The sequence below is a fragment of the Aotus nancymaae genome, unplaced genomic scaffold (assembly GCF_030222135.1).
Source record: "Aotus nancymaae isolate 86718 unplaced genomic scaffold, 86718_ANA_hifiasm-v0.15.2.pri h1tg000011l, whole genome shotgun sequence".
NCBI lineage: Eukaryota > Metazoa > Chordata > Mammalia > Primates > Aotidae > Aotus > Aotus nancymaae.
Window position 1 is genome coordinate 1,863,073 of NW_026988422.1, and position 15,404 is coordinate 1,878,476.

Genomic DNA, 15,404 nt, shown 5'->3' on the forward strand with positions numbered 1-15,404 from the left:
GTTGACTGCTCCTCCTGCACTCTGCTTCAGTGAATTCCTCATGTTCATACAGGCCCTGCCCCATTTTCCTTTCCCAGTGGAAGTTGTTTAACTGCTTGCTACATTACACCCTAAGATAGTCTTCTTTCTTGTTTCTGCCTTCAGAAGATCTTTTTTTTTTTTTTTTTTTTCCCCGAGACAGTCTCTCTCTGTCGCCCAGGCTGGAGTGCAATGGCGAGATCTTGGCTCACTGCAACTTCTGCCTCCCAGGTTCAAGCAATTCTCTATCTCAGCCTCCTGGGTAGCTGGGATTAAAGGTGCATTCCACCACGCCTGGCTAATTTTTGTATTTTTTAGTAGAGACAGGTTTTCACCATGTTGGCCAAGCTGGTCTTGAACTCCTGACCTAGTGATCTACCTGCCTCGGCCTCCCAAAGTTCTGGGATTACAGGCATGAGGCACCATGCCCGGCCCAGAAGATCTTTACAGAGGAGGGAAAACCTGAGGTGGATTTTAGAGGGTAGGGGTAAGATCTTGATGGAAAAGGAAAGGAGACAAGGATAAAGAGAGAACAGGCTTTCTGAATTATTAGAGTAAATGAGAGATACACTTACAGGCCATATGATTATTTGATCATGTGGCCCCTTCTTTTCTAGTCATAGCATATCTGTAGTAATTATTCTGAAAAGTATGCAGAAGCAATAAAAGATGGACCTTCCTTCACTGCACATCCTCTGTGAGTATAGGTGGATTTGGAATTGAGAGCCTCTTCCTCCTTGGCTAGGCTGCTCACTGCCTTTTCCTCCCCTTCCCTCCCCGGTGATCTGACCTTACAGCCTTCCCAGAGTTCAGTCTCAGGGTCCTGTTCTTTGGATATGAGAATTGTGTTCTTTCTCAGTGATGCTGGTGGGAGTCTCTTAATGAGCTGGGAACATGGTTCTTGAAGAGTAGTTCCCAGCCCTGGCCAAATAAAACATACTGGCTCCTAGGGATGAGTAATTTTAGCAAAACACTTTAGGCTGTTTAAGTGCAGCTGCATATCCAGCATTACTTTTCAGTGTGTACAATGTAGCTTTCCCAGAGAACAGCTGATGACCTCTGGAAATGTAGAACTACCCCCACAAAATGATACTGAACTAAATAAAATGGATTTCTAAAAATAGTCACAACATGATGAGAAAAAGAACAATTTTACAGGAAGTCATAACAATTTTAAACTTGCATGTACCTAAGAAAGCTGTGAAATATGTAAATAAAAATTGGTAAAATTACTATAAAACATTGACAAGCTCAAAATAAGAGGGGAAGATGTTAATATACACCCCAGTAATTGATAGATTAACATCTGTAAGCATGTCACATTTTTAAAACATGAGTTTATGATCATACATAGACATCTGTACCTAACAATTAGAAACTAGATACTCAAAAACCCTTGAAACAGGCTACAGTAACCAAAACAGCATGGTCCTGGTACTAAAACAGACATATAGACCAGTGGAACAGAACAGCGACCTCAGAAATAACACCACACATCTGCAACCATCTGATCTTCAACAAACCTGACAAAAACAAGCAATGGGGGAATGATCTCCTATTCAATAAATGGTGCTGGGAAAACTGGCTAGCCATATGCAGAAAACTGAAACTGGACCCCTTCCTTACACCATTTATAAATATTAACTCAAGATAGATTACAGATTTAAATGTAAAACCCAAAACCGTAAAAACCCTAGAAGAAAACTTAGGCAGTACCATTCAGGACACTGGTGTGGGCAAAGACTTCATGATTAAAATGCCAAGAGTAATGGCAACAAAGGCCAAAATTGACAAATTAGATCTAATTAAATTGAAGAGCTTCTGCACAGCAAAAGAACCTGTCATCAGAGTGAACAGGCAACTTATAGATTGGGAGAAAATTTTTGCGATCTACCCATCTGACAAAGGTCTAATATCCAGAATTTACAAGGAACTTAAACGAATTCACAAGAAAAAAACAACCCCTTCAAATATTGGGCAAAGGATATGAACAGACACTTCTCAAAAGAAGACATTTATGTGACCAACAGACATATGAAAAAAAGCTCAACACTACTGATCATTAGTGAAAGGCAAATCAAAAACAGAATGAGATACCATCTCACATCAGTCAGAATGGCGATTATTAAAAAGTCAAGAAACAACAGACGCTGGCAAGGCTATGGAGAAATAGGAATGCTTTTACACTGTTGGCTGGGATGTAAATTAGTTCAATGATTGTGGGAGGCAGTGTGGCAATTCCTCAAGTATCTAGAACTAGAAATACCATTTGACCCAGCTGGGTATATACCCAAAGGAATATAAATCACTCTACTCTGAAGACACATGTACACATATGTTTATTGCAGCACTATTTACAATAGCAAAGTCATGGAACCAACCCAAATGCCCATCAATGATAGACTGGATGAGGGAAATGTGGTACATATACACCATGGAATACTACGCAGCCACAAAATGAATGAGATCAGGTCCTTTGCAAGGACATGGATGAAGCTGGAAGCCATCATCCTCAGCAAACTAACCCAAGAACAGAAAAGCAAACATCGCATGTTCTCACCCATAAGTGGGAGTTGAACAATGAGAACACATGGCCACAGGGAGGGGGACATCATATGTCAGGACCTGTTGTTAGGTGAGAGGCAAGAAGAAGGAATTTAGAGGATGGGTCACAAGGTGTAGCAAACCATGGCACACATACACCTGCACATTCTGTATTGTACCCTGGAACTTAAAATGAAAAGTTTAAACTCAAAAACAATTAAAAAACCAGTCAGGAGGCTGGGCATGGTGGCTCACGCCTGTAATCCCAGCACTTTGGGAGGCTGAGGCAGATGGATCACCAGAGGTCAGGAGTTTGAGACCAGCCTGGCCAACATGGTGAAACCCTGTCTCTACTAAAAATATATATATATGTATATATATATTCACTGCAACTGAGATTGTGTGTATGTATTTATTGCGTATATATACATATACATGTATATATACACAAAAATTAGCTGGGCATGGTGGCGGGCACCTGTAATCCCAGCTACTTGGGATGCTGAGGCAGGAGAATCACTTGAACCCAGGAGGCAGAAGTTGCAGTGAGCTTGAGATCCCGCCATTGCACTCGAGCCTGGGTGACAAGAGCGAAACTCCGCCTCAAAAAAAAAATCCAACCAGGACAAGTTTCTATAAATAAAGTTCATCAGAACACTGTCACTTCCATTTGTTTATACACTACCTAGGGCTGCTTTTGCGCTAGACCTGCAGAGTTGAGTACTCTGCAAACCCAACACCTACTTATTCTACGTGCTTTACCTTAAAAGTTTGCTGATCCCACTGGGTGCAGTTCCGCAACTGTATACATTAATCAAAATCCATAGAACTCTTCCGTAAAAGTCATTTTTAGTATATGTAAATTATTCCTCAATAAACCTGACTTTAAAAAATAATGATAGAAGGGCCAGGCGTGGTGACTCACGCCTGTAATCCTGGCACTTTGGGAGGCTGAGGCGGGCGGGTCACGAGGTCAGGAGTTAGGGACCAGTCTGGCCAACATAGTGAAATCCTGTCTCAACTAAAAATACAGAAAAGTATCCGGGTGTGGTGGTGGGTGCCTGTAATCCTACCTACTTGGGAGGCTGAGGCAGGAGAATCATGTGAACCGGGGAGGCGGAGGTTGCAGTGAGCCAAGATCCTGTCATTGCACTCCAGCCCTGGCGACAGTGCAGGAATTCATCTCAAAAAAAAAAACAAAACAAAACAGAAAATAATGATAGAAGATAACTTCCATTAATTTGTAACACTTGCACAACATCACACAACTAATAATTGCTGAAGCTGAGATGTGAACCCCAGATATTTTAATCCCACAGTTCATAATCTTAACTCCCACACTATCCTTGCTTTAAAAGCAGCTGCTTACAGCTTAATGAAATTTCCTTCTATTCCTCTATTGTTTGGCTAAGAGGTCTCTTTGCTGCTTTTATTTTTAAATCACTCCCCAGAAGACCCCCACTTCCAGTCTCTAGTCACTCCTGATCCTTTTTCCACCTCTATAGTTTTGCCCTTTCTAGAATGTTAAAATAAATGAAATCATGCATTATATAGCCTCTTGGGTCTGGCTTCTTTTGCTTGGCATCATGCTGTTGAAATTCATCCATGTTATGTGTTTCAGTAGTTTGTTTTGTTTTATTTTGTTTTTCTCTGTTCTTTTTCTTTCTTTCTTTTTTAGAAATGGGGTCTCACTATGTTGCCCAGGCTAGTCTTGAATTCCTGGCTCCAAGGGATTCTCCCACCTCAGCCTCCCTAAGCACTGGGATTATAGGCGTGAGCCACAGCCCATTCTTTTCTTAACTATGAGAACTAATTAAGAGAGAGGAGCAAGGTTGTTCGCCAGGGCAGATGTAGGTTTTTGTGAGGCCTGAGCTTATGCAATTTCATGGGCCCTCTCTTAGAAAAAGAATGCAAAATTACTGATACAAAATAAGGTATGAAAATAAATTTTTTTTAATTAGGTATGAAAGAAGTTATTTTAAATAAGAAAAAAAAAATAACAGTACTGTCCAACCACAGCAATTCTGAAAATTTGTGTTTTATTCATCCTTATCAAATAAAGAAAAAAATCATATAGTTTCTTTTCGGTCATATACAATGCACCATCTACCATATATATTCCTACAGGAGAGACTTTCAATTTTGAATATGCAAAAATGAGAACCTAATTCTCTGCTTACAGTTTTATATTTTTTATGATTGGAAGAATCTTCCACTGACTAATTTCAGGTTTCCTGCATTCCAAACCTGGTACATGGTTCTAGGGACTGATGCTATAGGCACATTTGTGTCATGATCTGCACCCGCTAGCCTTGCCCACTTTGTGTCAGAATGTCTGGTGAGTTAGCACAGGGTGGTGTGAGTATTCCTGGCAGCATGCCAGCACTAGAACAGCTAGCAATCATTTGACCATAGACAGAAGTGATTGCAAACCACGTAAAATTCCCAGTAAACTCAAACTAAATGTATGTGTAACTAGCTTCCTCTAAATGGCTCCCCAAAAATGCTCCCAGCCATCCAGCACTACTCCTTGGGACACAGGTGACAGAAGAGAATTCTGAGGGGGAACAAACAGTGGTCTTAACATACTCTTTTGCACATTTGAAGGAACACTGACTATATGATCCCATTCCCAGGGCCCCACCCAGGGTCTTCAAGGGTTTATGCAAGCAAGTACCTGGAAACCTAAGGAAAATGATGGGCAACTGGACTTCAGATACTTCTCAAAAAGAAGTTGAAGATAGGGATTGAGGGAAGGAGATGTGCAGCCTTCTATTTTCATTTGCTGTTGTTGCCAGGGGTTGAAAAAGGACAGAGTACTTGACTCCTCTTCTGGAATAACTTAACCAATCCCATCTGGCAGTGTCTTTTTTTTTAAAGTGGACTCTTCAGGGAATTGGGGAAGAGGCAGTGCAGTCTTGGTGACCCCACTTCACTGGCTGAATCAAACACTGGGACTGAGTGGCACAGGCCCAGCTTAGCTGCCTCGAATCCCAGCAGTCCTGGAGGAACCTGAGTACTGGAGCCAAGCTGGCTAGATTGCGTCCCCATACTTTTCTTTCAATATTCTCTTAATGGAAATCACAGAACTAGCATCCTTACTTCAGAAAAGCACTTTTCCCTTTTGGAATAAAAAAAAAAAATCACAGACTAAGGAAACAATTATCCAATTTACAATTATATAAGATGATCTCATTTTATATGTTAAAAGGTGGCAGATAAAATAATTTTTTGGAACAAGAAGTAACTCATATTTAGAGCATTTTATTAGCAAGCTATTTTAAATAGTTCTCATATTTTCTGTTGCATAAATGTCACATACCTTTAAAAATATGTTAGAGTCGGTCCTCCATGGGTTCCACATCTGTAGATTTCACCAGATAAAAAATATTTGAAAAAAAAAAATGTGTCTTTACTGAGTATGTATAGACTTTTTTCTCTTGTCATTTTTCCCTGAACAATACAGTATAACAACTATATTTATAGCATTTAAATTGTATTAGGTATTGCAAGTAATCTAAAGATGACGTAAAGTATACAGGAGAATGTGCATAGGTTGTATGCAAATACTACATCATTTTATATCAGGAACTTGAGCACCTGTGGATTTTGGTAGGTGCAACAGGTCCTGGAACCAATCCCCCACAGATACCAAGGGACTATTGTATGTATTCTCAACTTGATTGCTTAACTATAGACTGTATTCTTCAGCTGGCAGATTCTGAGGAATGGAGGAATACAGAGTTTATATTTTTTAAGGTCATTCATTGATTTTTAAACATTTATGGGGCTGATCCTGGCAATTATTTGTATGTCATTCTTTTTACCTCAAAGGATTTTTATGATATGAGGATATGAAGAAATTTGTATAAGGGACTGCCCATACCTACTGCTTTATTTACATTTTATTATAAAGTAATATATATTCTCTATGTAAAGCATGTCATCCTTTTTCCTTTTAGTCAACACTGGGTCAAGTACTTTGGGCATTCATGTGTACCCTCAGAGAGTTTACAGTTCAGGTGGAAAGAAAACCTAACATTTATGCAACACCAGTGCACATTGTGAGACAAGGTAAAATTATGTGCCAATTTATAGGGTACAGGCTACCTACAGTGTAGAAAGAAGTACAGAGGCAACAGGAAGAAGGAGAAACACGATTTCTCTTAAGGATCCCAGATGAAGATGGATTAGAGAATATTAAGAGAAAGAAGACTCCATTGATAGAAGCTAATAAAAGAATTTTCACAGAACTAGGGGTAGCCTTTAGATAGATTCCTTGGGATTTTTTACGTACACAATCATGTTATCTGCAAATGGAGGCAGTTTGCTGTCTTCCTTTCTAATGTATATGCCTTTTATTTCCTTTTCTTGTCATATTGCACTGGTTAAAAGTTCTAGCACTGTGTCAAATAAGACTGGTAAGAGCTGACATCCTTGCCTTGTTCCCAATCAGGAGCAGTTTTAGCCTTTCATTTTTAGCCATAATGTTTGCTGAAAGTTGTTTTACATGCTGTTTATCAGTTTCATTTCTTTTTAACTTCGTTGATGTTTTCTGGCCTAGAATATAGTCTGTCTTGGTATACCTTCTGTGACACTTGGGAAGAGTGTGTATTCTGCTGTTGTTGATTGGATTGTTCTATTAATGTTGATTAGATCCCATTGCTTGATGGTGCCACTCAGTTCTATATCTTTGCAGATTTTCTAGCTAGTCATTCTCTCAACTTTTAAGAGAGGACTGTTAAAGTTTACAAGTCAACTGTGAATTTATTTCTCATGTTATTTCTACAAGTTTTCGCTTCATATGTTTTGTAGTTGTACAAAGCATGCAGAACTTGCTGTTTGGTGCATACACATTTAGGATTGCTCTGTCTTCTTGACAGATTACCCTTTATCATCATATAATGTCTCTCTCATTCTCTGGTAATTTTCTTTGCTCTGAAGTCTACTTTCCCTGAAATTAACCACTCCTGCTTTCCACTGACCAATATTTTCATGTCCATTTTCATCCCTTTGCTTTCAGTTTGCCTGTAGCATTATATTTGAAGTAAGTTTCTTACAACAGCATATAGTTCAGTCGTATTTTTTAACTCATTCTGTCAATCTCTATCTTTAAATTGGTATGTTTGGGATATTTACATTTAATATATTCATTGATACGTTGGGGGATTAAATCTGTGTGTGTGTGTGTGTGTGTGTGTGTGTGTCATTTGTTCACTGATTTTTGCATCTCTGCAGCAGAAGAGCAGGGGTTGGTCCCCTATCTTCCTATGGGTTACCTGAACATATGGTAGAATCCCACTTTAATTTGTCTTAGTGTTTTCGAGTACATCTGTTTGTATAGCCTTTTTAATGTTTGCTGAAACTATCAGTGTGGATTTGGCCTCATTACTGATGGGTGACGTAGAAAGTCCTAACTCTCCACTAGGCCTCCTCTGACACCATCCCAGTGGGATGGGAAAGACAGACTTCGTTACAGCCGGAAAGGATGGAAGTCCGGGCTCCTCACCATTGATACTGCAGTGGTGGTGGTGGTGGTGGCAGTGGAGGATGGACGAGGGCTCATTACCACCCTCTGGGGATAAAAATCCCAGCTCCCAGTTTGTCTCCAACATCACCCTGGTAGGAGATTGAGCCTTTAAGGGTCCATCATGGGGTGCCTCAGTACACCCTGTCAAGGGTGGAAGTCTATGCTCCCCACTCTTTGGTGGTGAGGATGAGGCCATAGTTTTTTCTGTGGTGTTTGGCTATAGTCAAGTGGTTATTGTCTGAAAGTTTTTGGTGTTGCTAGGCTTCCTGTTTCTTGGCCATTTTGGTAGAGAGAGCAGACTTTTGTTGGGGCTTTTTTGGTCTGCTTCCATTGGCATTTTCAGGTAGCTGCCTTCTTCAGCTCCTAGTCTGGGATAATGAGCCAAAAAGATAACTTGGGGAGTTTGCCATTGAATTATTCTTGGTCTCTAACATCCCTAGCTGGTCTGCTCTCATCTCTCCACCTTTCAGAGTCTTTCTATTTTTTAAAATATGTAATGTCTAGGATTTTTCACTGTACTTTGCCAGAGGGATAGGGAACGGTATAACTACAGCTGTCTTCCTGGAAGCAGAGCTCCTACAGATACTTTCAATGACAATTTAATTGTTCATTTTAGAAGGCCCTGTTAATCTGCCTGCTATTTTTCACTACCCCATTGGATAGGCTTTTTTTCTCATGCTACTTAGTCAGGTTCTCCAGAGAAACAGAACCAGCAGGATCATGTAGAGAAAGAGATGCATTCTAAGGAATTGTGTCACATGATTATGGAGGCTAGCTAGCCCAAGATCTTCATGGTCGGTTGGCAAACTGGAGATCCAGGAGAGCTGATAGCTTAGTTCTAGTCCTGGTCCAAGGTCTTAGGACTAGAAAAGAAGATACAGTTTTAGTCTAAACACGATAGGCTTGAGACCCAGGAAGAGTTAATGTTTTAGTTCAAGTTGAAAGGCAGGAATAATTCCCCCTTACTCAAGGATGGGTCAGTGCTTTTATTTCAGCTAATTGGATGAGGCCCACTCACATATGGAAATAAATCTGCTCTATTCGGTCTACCCATTTAAATGTTAATCTCTCTAAAAATACCCTCACAGAAACACCCAGAATATTTGACCAAATATCAGGGCACTCCATGGCCCAGTCAAGTTGACATGTAAGATTTACCATCACAGTAAGCAAACATTTAAAAGCTCGGGCCTACCAAGCTGGTCAAGTTGGACCTAAATATGAACTCTGATAAAATATGTTCACAAAGTCACATTTGGGACTCACTGTGAGATATACAGAGGAAATCAAGGGAGTATGTAAAGTCTTTCATAGATCAAAAATTTGTTGAAAGGAAGCAAGCACTAAAACCTGAAAGTCAGTGCCATATGGGAAATAAGAACATTCTGGTCACCGTGTTTCTTCGGGAGAGCTTTATAAATAGCAAAACTGTTAAAACTTTTATTTTCCTGATTCTTAGGGTAAGAATTTATTTTTTCTATTGTGGAAAGGTTAAAAAATTCAAAATAGGAATTTATCATGACCTGTAATCCCTTTGTCACAACCTCTTAACATTTGCCCCTGGGGCCAGCATCTAATGTGAAGACCTGGCTGGTTCTGGGTACAGGCATCACTTGCTGGGGACAACTTCGGACTCAAATAGACCTTAGTTCCCAGGTGTGTGACCTCGGGCAAATATGGCTTTACCTCTCTTTTTTTAGCAGTCTTTTTATCTAAGGATAGAGGGATTTCATATCTGTAAAATCAGTAGTTATATTGTTACGAATTAAATAAAATAACATGTATGAAGCATAGTGTTAAACATGTAGTAACCCCTCAATAATTCTAGCCCTGACCACTTATTCATCATAAGACACCCTTTTGTCATTGTAAACTCTTAATAAATACCATTTTTAAAGGCTGTACAACGTCCTCTTGTATGAGTGTTCTATAATTAAACATTTCCTCCTAAGGTGAGACATCTAAGAAATCTTTAGTTTTTCAGTTTTATAAATGAGATTGCTATCTTGGTGCTTAAATATCTGTTTTCACTTTGGAACATTTCCTTAAGTGCAGCTTCTTTGAGGTAGAATTACAAAGTGAAGAGAAAGAACCTTCTGGAAAGGTGGTACCAAGATTGCAGTAGAAATGAGAGAGACAGACTTTTCTGATTTTCAAACTTTACATTTTCTAGAAGCATCAGATGGTGAAGGAGGAGGAAGAGACATGGAAGTGATGCAGCAGGAGACAGTTCCAGTTCCTGCGTCTTCAAAGAGAACCAAACAGGTAAGGGTCACTGTGGGACAGCCGCCACTGTTACATTCTGAAATCAGCCTCCTCCTCCCCTTTTGAACCCCCCGTGTCCTAATGTCGGTTGTTGGTGGGATTTAAGAGAACCCTTTACCTTCTTTCCCTTTGAAAAGGCCATGGGACATGCTTCCATCATTGTAAACCAGCAGGGTCTGGTTTTTGCCCAAATTCTTTTTCTTCCTTTTCTTTTTTTTTTTTTTTTTTGACAAGATCTTGCTTTATCACCCAGTCTGTAGTACAGTGGCGCAATCATGGCTCACTGCAGCCTTGACCGTCGGGGGCTCAAGCAATCCTGCCACCTCAGCCTCCCGAGTAGCTGGGATACCACAGGCATGCGCCACCACAATCTGCTAATTTTTTTATGTTTTGTAGAGATGAGTTCTCCATGTTGCCCAGGCTGGTCTCAAACTCCTGAGCTCAAGCAATCCACCCACCTTGGCCTCCCAAAGTGCTGGGATTACAGATGTGAGCCACTGCTCCTGGTTCCTAATGTTTTTTAACTATGTAAATGCATTTCACAATGATGATATCTTAGATTCTTGGGCCACATTTTTGTGAGAAGTCCAGCCTTATGCTTTTGAGGGTACAATTCCTAAAAGGAGACAAATAGCATAAAGATACAGAAGAGTACCACATACTCAAGTGCATGATTACAGCACCAGGCCATGCTGCTAGCGGCTCCTGGAACCATATTTCTGCCCAGCATTATGGTCTGACATATGCATTTTTTTTTTTTTTTTTTTTTTTTTCCTTGAGACAGAGTTTCATTCTTGTTGCCCAGGCTGGAGTACAGTGGCGCGATCTCAGCTCACTGCAACCTCCGCCTCCTGGGTTCAAGTGATTGTCCTGCCTCAGCCTCCCAAGTAGCTGAGATTACAGGTATGCACCACCACGCCCAGCTAATTTTTTGTGTTTTTGATAGAGACAGGGTTTCTTCATGCTGGTCAGGCTGGTCTTGAACTCCCGACCTCAGGTGATCCACCCGCCTCGGCCTCCCAAAGTGCTGAGATACAGGCGTGAGCCACCATGCCCGGCCTGTCATATGCATTCTTAACAGGGGATTGTGGCCTTTGCATTAACAGAAGTAGCCATTTGGGTAATCTTTTTTTCCTAAACCTGTGACCTTTTATTGCCTTTTTAATCTTCCTACTTGCTTTAGAAATGCCACTCATCTGTTTGTAGCTTCTCGTTGGGTTTCCATCAAACCTGATTGCTATTTAGGTTACTGCAAAAGTAATTTTGGTTTTGCCATTACTTTTAATTTAAAAAATTACTTTGGCACTAACCTAATAAATCTATATGATTTGGGTTTTTTGGTGTTTTTTTTCGTTTTGTGTTGTTTTGTTTGAGATATAGGGTCTTGCTCTGTTGTCCAGGCTAGAGGACAGTGACACACAGTCATGGCTTACTGCAGCCTCAACCTTCCAAGCTCAAGTGATCCTCCCACCTCAGTCTCCTGAGCAGCGGGGACTATAGATGTGCCTCACCACACCTGACTAATTTCTTTATTTTTTGTAGAGACGGGGTCTCAATATATTACCCAGGCTGGTCTTGAACTTCTGGGTTCAAGTGATCCTCTTTCCCTTGGCCTCCCAAAGTGCTGGGATAACAGGCATAAGCCACAGTGCCTGGCCTATGTGGGATTTTTAAAAGACTGTCTACTACTAATCCAAAGTTACTATCTTCATAGCAACAATCTGGGGTCCTATTCTTATGATAGGTGCTTTAATCTCATTCCACCATAGTGTGATTCCACCCAGAGTTTGTGACTTGGTCAAGATAACTGTGAGAAGCAACTTAGTATAGTGTTGCTTAACTTGCCCGCTTAGGTGGACAAGTTAAATTTCTCTGTGACTCAGTCACCTTCTTGGTAAATGATAATCATTATGTCTTCCTCGCAGAGCTGTAGTGATGACTAAATGAGTGTGTTCTTGTTAAGCACTTCAAGCAGTAGTTAGCAAAAAGTAATCACTAAAGTGTTCATTATTATAGTTACAGTTGATTGTTATATTATAATCTTTTTTATTTTGTTCATTACTTTTTCTTCCTGGGATGGGAAATGCAGAAAGGTATACGTGTTTGATATATAATCATCTTGGTTTTTCCCTCCAACCATTAAATATTTCGCTTAAGGCCCTATGCTGGTTTTAGTCTTAATCATTCTTCTGGAAGCCTACAGGATAACCCATCCTTAGCTTTTCAATGTATCTCCTCAAGGTGGGGGTTAAGTTTTCCTTAGCTTAGCCCACTCACCATGCCATAGTTGTGCCCTCTTTGACTCTTGCCTCTAATCAGTGTCCACCATCAGAACTAATTTACACATATTCTTCTTCACACTCCACTGGCTTTCGTTTTTCCTTGCTTTCTCCCTCGATTTTCTTCTGGCTTGTTCTTACTCTTCCTGGACTCATTGGTAAAGGAATAAAGACCTTTTATTGAGCAGTTAACATTGTCACTGTATAAGGCGCACTATAACATATAATCCTCACAGCATCCCCAGGAGGTAGGTGGTACCCACTTTACAAAGAACCAGAGGCTCAGAGAGACAGGTTCTGGGGGTCATGGCCCGTCTGGCTGGCTGTGAGCCAGGCTCTGAGGATACTGTTGCGTGCACGTCCCTTGTTACCTGTCCTTTCTCTTTCAGCCCAGGAAAACTGTATTAACCGTGTTCTCATGTGTTTCTTTGGGCACATGGTATTGCTGTTTTCTGCGAAGTGAAAAAAAATTACAAAACCTTAAGATGTTACTGCCCATTTTAATCACCTTTCTCTTGCTTTAATTTCTTACACCACCAAATTGCTTGGAAGAGTCCAAGTCCTCGATATGCAAAATGCCCTAACCCCTTTCTCCAACCCTATCCTAATTTCCCTGGCCAGAGAAATATCCTTTTTGTCTGAGTTGACATGAGAATCTGTATGTGCCCCTCTGCCTCATATGAGCATTGCCCATCTAGGTCCCTGCTCATCCCCAGGAGAGTCACCTTAAGGACAGATTTTATCTCTACGTCTCTACGTCATCTGGCGTGGAACCCTGCCCTTGATTGGCACTCATTATTTGTGAAATGAGGGAATGAATGACCACACCGGTATCCCAGTTTTCTCCTGACTCTTCTCATCTCAGCCTTTTGTCCCAGCTTGTAAGCCATGAGCTCCCTGACACAGCTGCCTGCAGAGGTCTCTTAGGGCCTTGTGATGTAGTGTCCCTCCTCCAGCCACATCCCTCATCTTCCCAATACAGTTCCTTCCTTGAAAGGCTTCCCCACCTTGATATTCAGGACTGGAGTCCTCTCCATCCCTGCCTGCCCACACGGTCCCTCCAGCTCCCCTGTGGGCTCCTCCGTCCTCTCTCTCCCACTGCTCTTCTGGAACTCATCCCACCACCCCAAGGACGACGCATTGTCAGGCATACTGTCTGTGTGTCCTTCTCTAATTGTTTACAGGCATAGAACTTGAGTCTCCAGCTGGTTCGTAAGTCCCTTAGGGCCAGATTTTCTTTTGTGTCCACTAAGGTACCTAACACAGTTTTGGGCTCTTACTTGGCAGATATGACCAGATGTATGTTTTCTAAATATAACTGCATTTTTTCTGGATCAATTTAAAAAATTATGCTATATTTAAACTTTGATTTTCTTCAAATTTGCTTAAGACTGTTCTGTTCTTTCAGTTTTTCTTAATGCTTGCACAGGAACTGCTTGGCATGATGCTGTCAGCTGTAATACACATTTAGGCTTTGATATCACCAGTCAAGATCATCTGTCAAGGTAGATGACATTCCCTCCTTTGCCATAGCTGGGCCTCACATTTGCATCACTGAATACATGCCTCTAGTCTGTTCAGTATTTTAAGCAGTAGTTTTATAACTTTAAAGTTTTTAAATCCATGCAACTACCTCATCTCTAGCAACCATTTCACATCTAAATAATCATCCTTGGCCTGCCTAATAATGTGAGTATAAAGATTTGCCAACAGTTCTTTTTCCCCCAGTAATCACTTCCAAAATAAATGATGAATTCCCTACTCCTAGAGATTGCATCACCCCTTCCCTCTCCAACATCAAGTCAGTTCAGAGCCAGCACTAGTGACTTGTAATTATGGTTCCCAGAATATAAACCCTTACGAAGGATTCTGTGACTTTTCCTTGATGCTTCCATGATGTCAATAGCACTTCAGTGGTTCCATGACCCATCTTCGCCTGCTCAGAGGCCACAGTGGACTTCTTTTTTCTTCTGCTGGCCTTTTGTTTATCTCCTTGAATCATAAAGGAATCTTCAGCAGGAGTGTTTATCCCTTTCCCTCTGAGTCTCCACTATTGTATATTCTTGCCGCTGCTTTATTTGAGCATGGTCATTTCATATTTCTTCCACTCTTTATCTCCAAGATGATGCTTATCTGTTAAGAGAAAACAGGACTATGTCCTATTCATTCTCTGAATCACTTTCTTCCTTCTCATTATAGTTTCTTAATTCTGTCCCTTATGTTAATCGATTGCTGCATTGACAAATTGCCTAAAAGTTAGCAGCTTAAAACAAAACAAGCACATTTATTATCTCAGTCTCTGTTATCTTACAGGCGTAACTTAGCTCAGTGCCTCTGGCTCTGCATGTCTTATCAGGTACCAGCCAAGTTGTGGACTGGGGCTGGAGGCTCAGCTGGGGAGAGTTGACCTTGCAGCTCACTCCTGTGGTTGTTGGCGGGTCTCAATCTCACACTCTGTGAGCCTCTCCACTGGGTTGCCTCACAGTGTTACAGTTGTCTCTCCCCAGGCCAAGTGATCCAAGAGGGAACCAGCAAACGCACCCAAGACAGAAACCACAATCTCTTTATAGTTTATTCTCAGAGTTGACATCTCGTCACTTCTGCCATGTTAAGCAAGTTAGTAAATCCAGTCCACATTCATGGGGAAGAGATTACAAAGGAATATGAATACCAGGAGATCGAGATCATGAGGAGCTATCGTGGAATCTGGCTAACACACTCTTCCTCTGGCCCCCCGATGACTTACATCCCTTCAATGTGCAGAATAT

The 15,404-nt window shown here is 41.0% G+C and overlaps 1 protein-coding gene and 1 long non-coding RNA gene across 17 annotated transcripts in view; one reads left to right on the forward strand and one right to left on the reverse strand.

The window, feature by feature from the left end:
- The window catches only part of CMSS1 (cms1 ribosomal small subunit homolog), a 366,636-nt gene that overhangs the window by 320,492 nt on the left and 30,740 nt on the right, over positions 1–15,404 (forward strand). For all 9 annotated transcript variants that reach the window (XM_012477019.3, XM_064374552.1, XM_064374548.1 and 6 more), the window contains exon 2: positions 10,266–10,357. In XM_012477019.3, the coding sequence (XP_012332442.1) occupies positions 10,266–10,357 (92 nt within the window). The remainder of the gene's footprint in view (positions 1–10,265; positions 10,358–15,404) is intronic.
- Positions 1–15,404, reverse strand: part of LOC105734264 (uncharacterized) — a 146,382-nt gene that overhangs the window by 17,293 nt on the left and 113,685 nt on the right. For 3 of the 8 annotated variants that reach the window (XR_010341977.1, XR_010341974.1, XR_010341976.1), the window contains exons 6-9: positions 12,635–14,769; positions 10,476–10,973; positions 5,885–5,926; positions 3,636–3,745 (exon numbers count right to left, since the gene is read on the reverse strand). This is a non-coding gene — a long non-coding RNA (uncharacterized LOC105734264). The remainder of the gene's footprint in view (positions 1–3,635; positions 3,746–5,884; positions 5,927–10,475; positions 10,974–12,634; positions 14,770–15,404) is intronic. The other 5 variants (XR_010341973.1, XR_010341978.1, XR_010341975.1 and 2 more) reach the window with 5 other exon arrangements.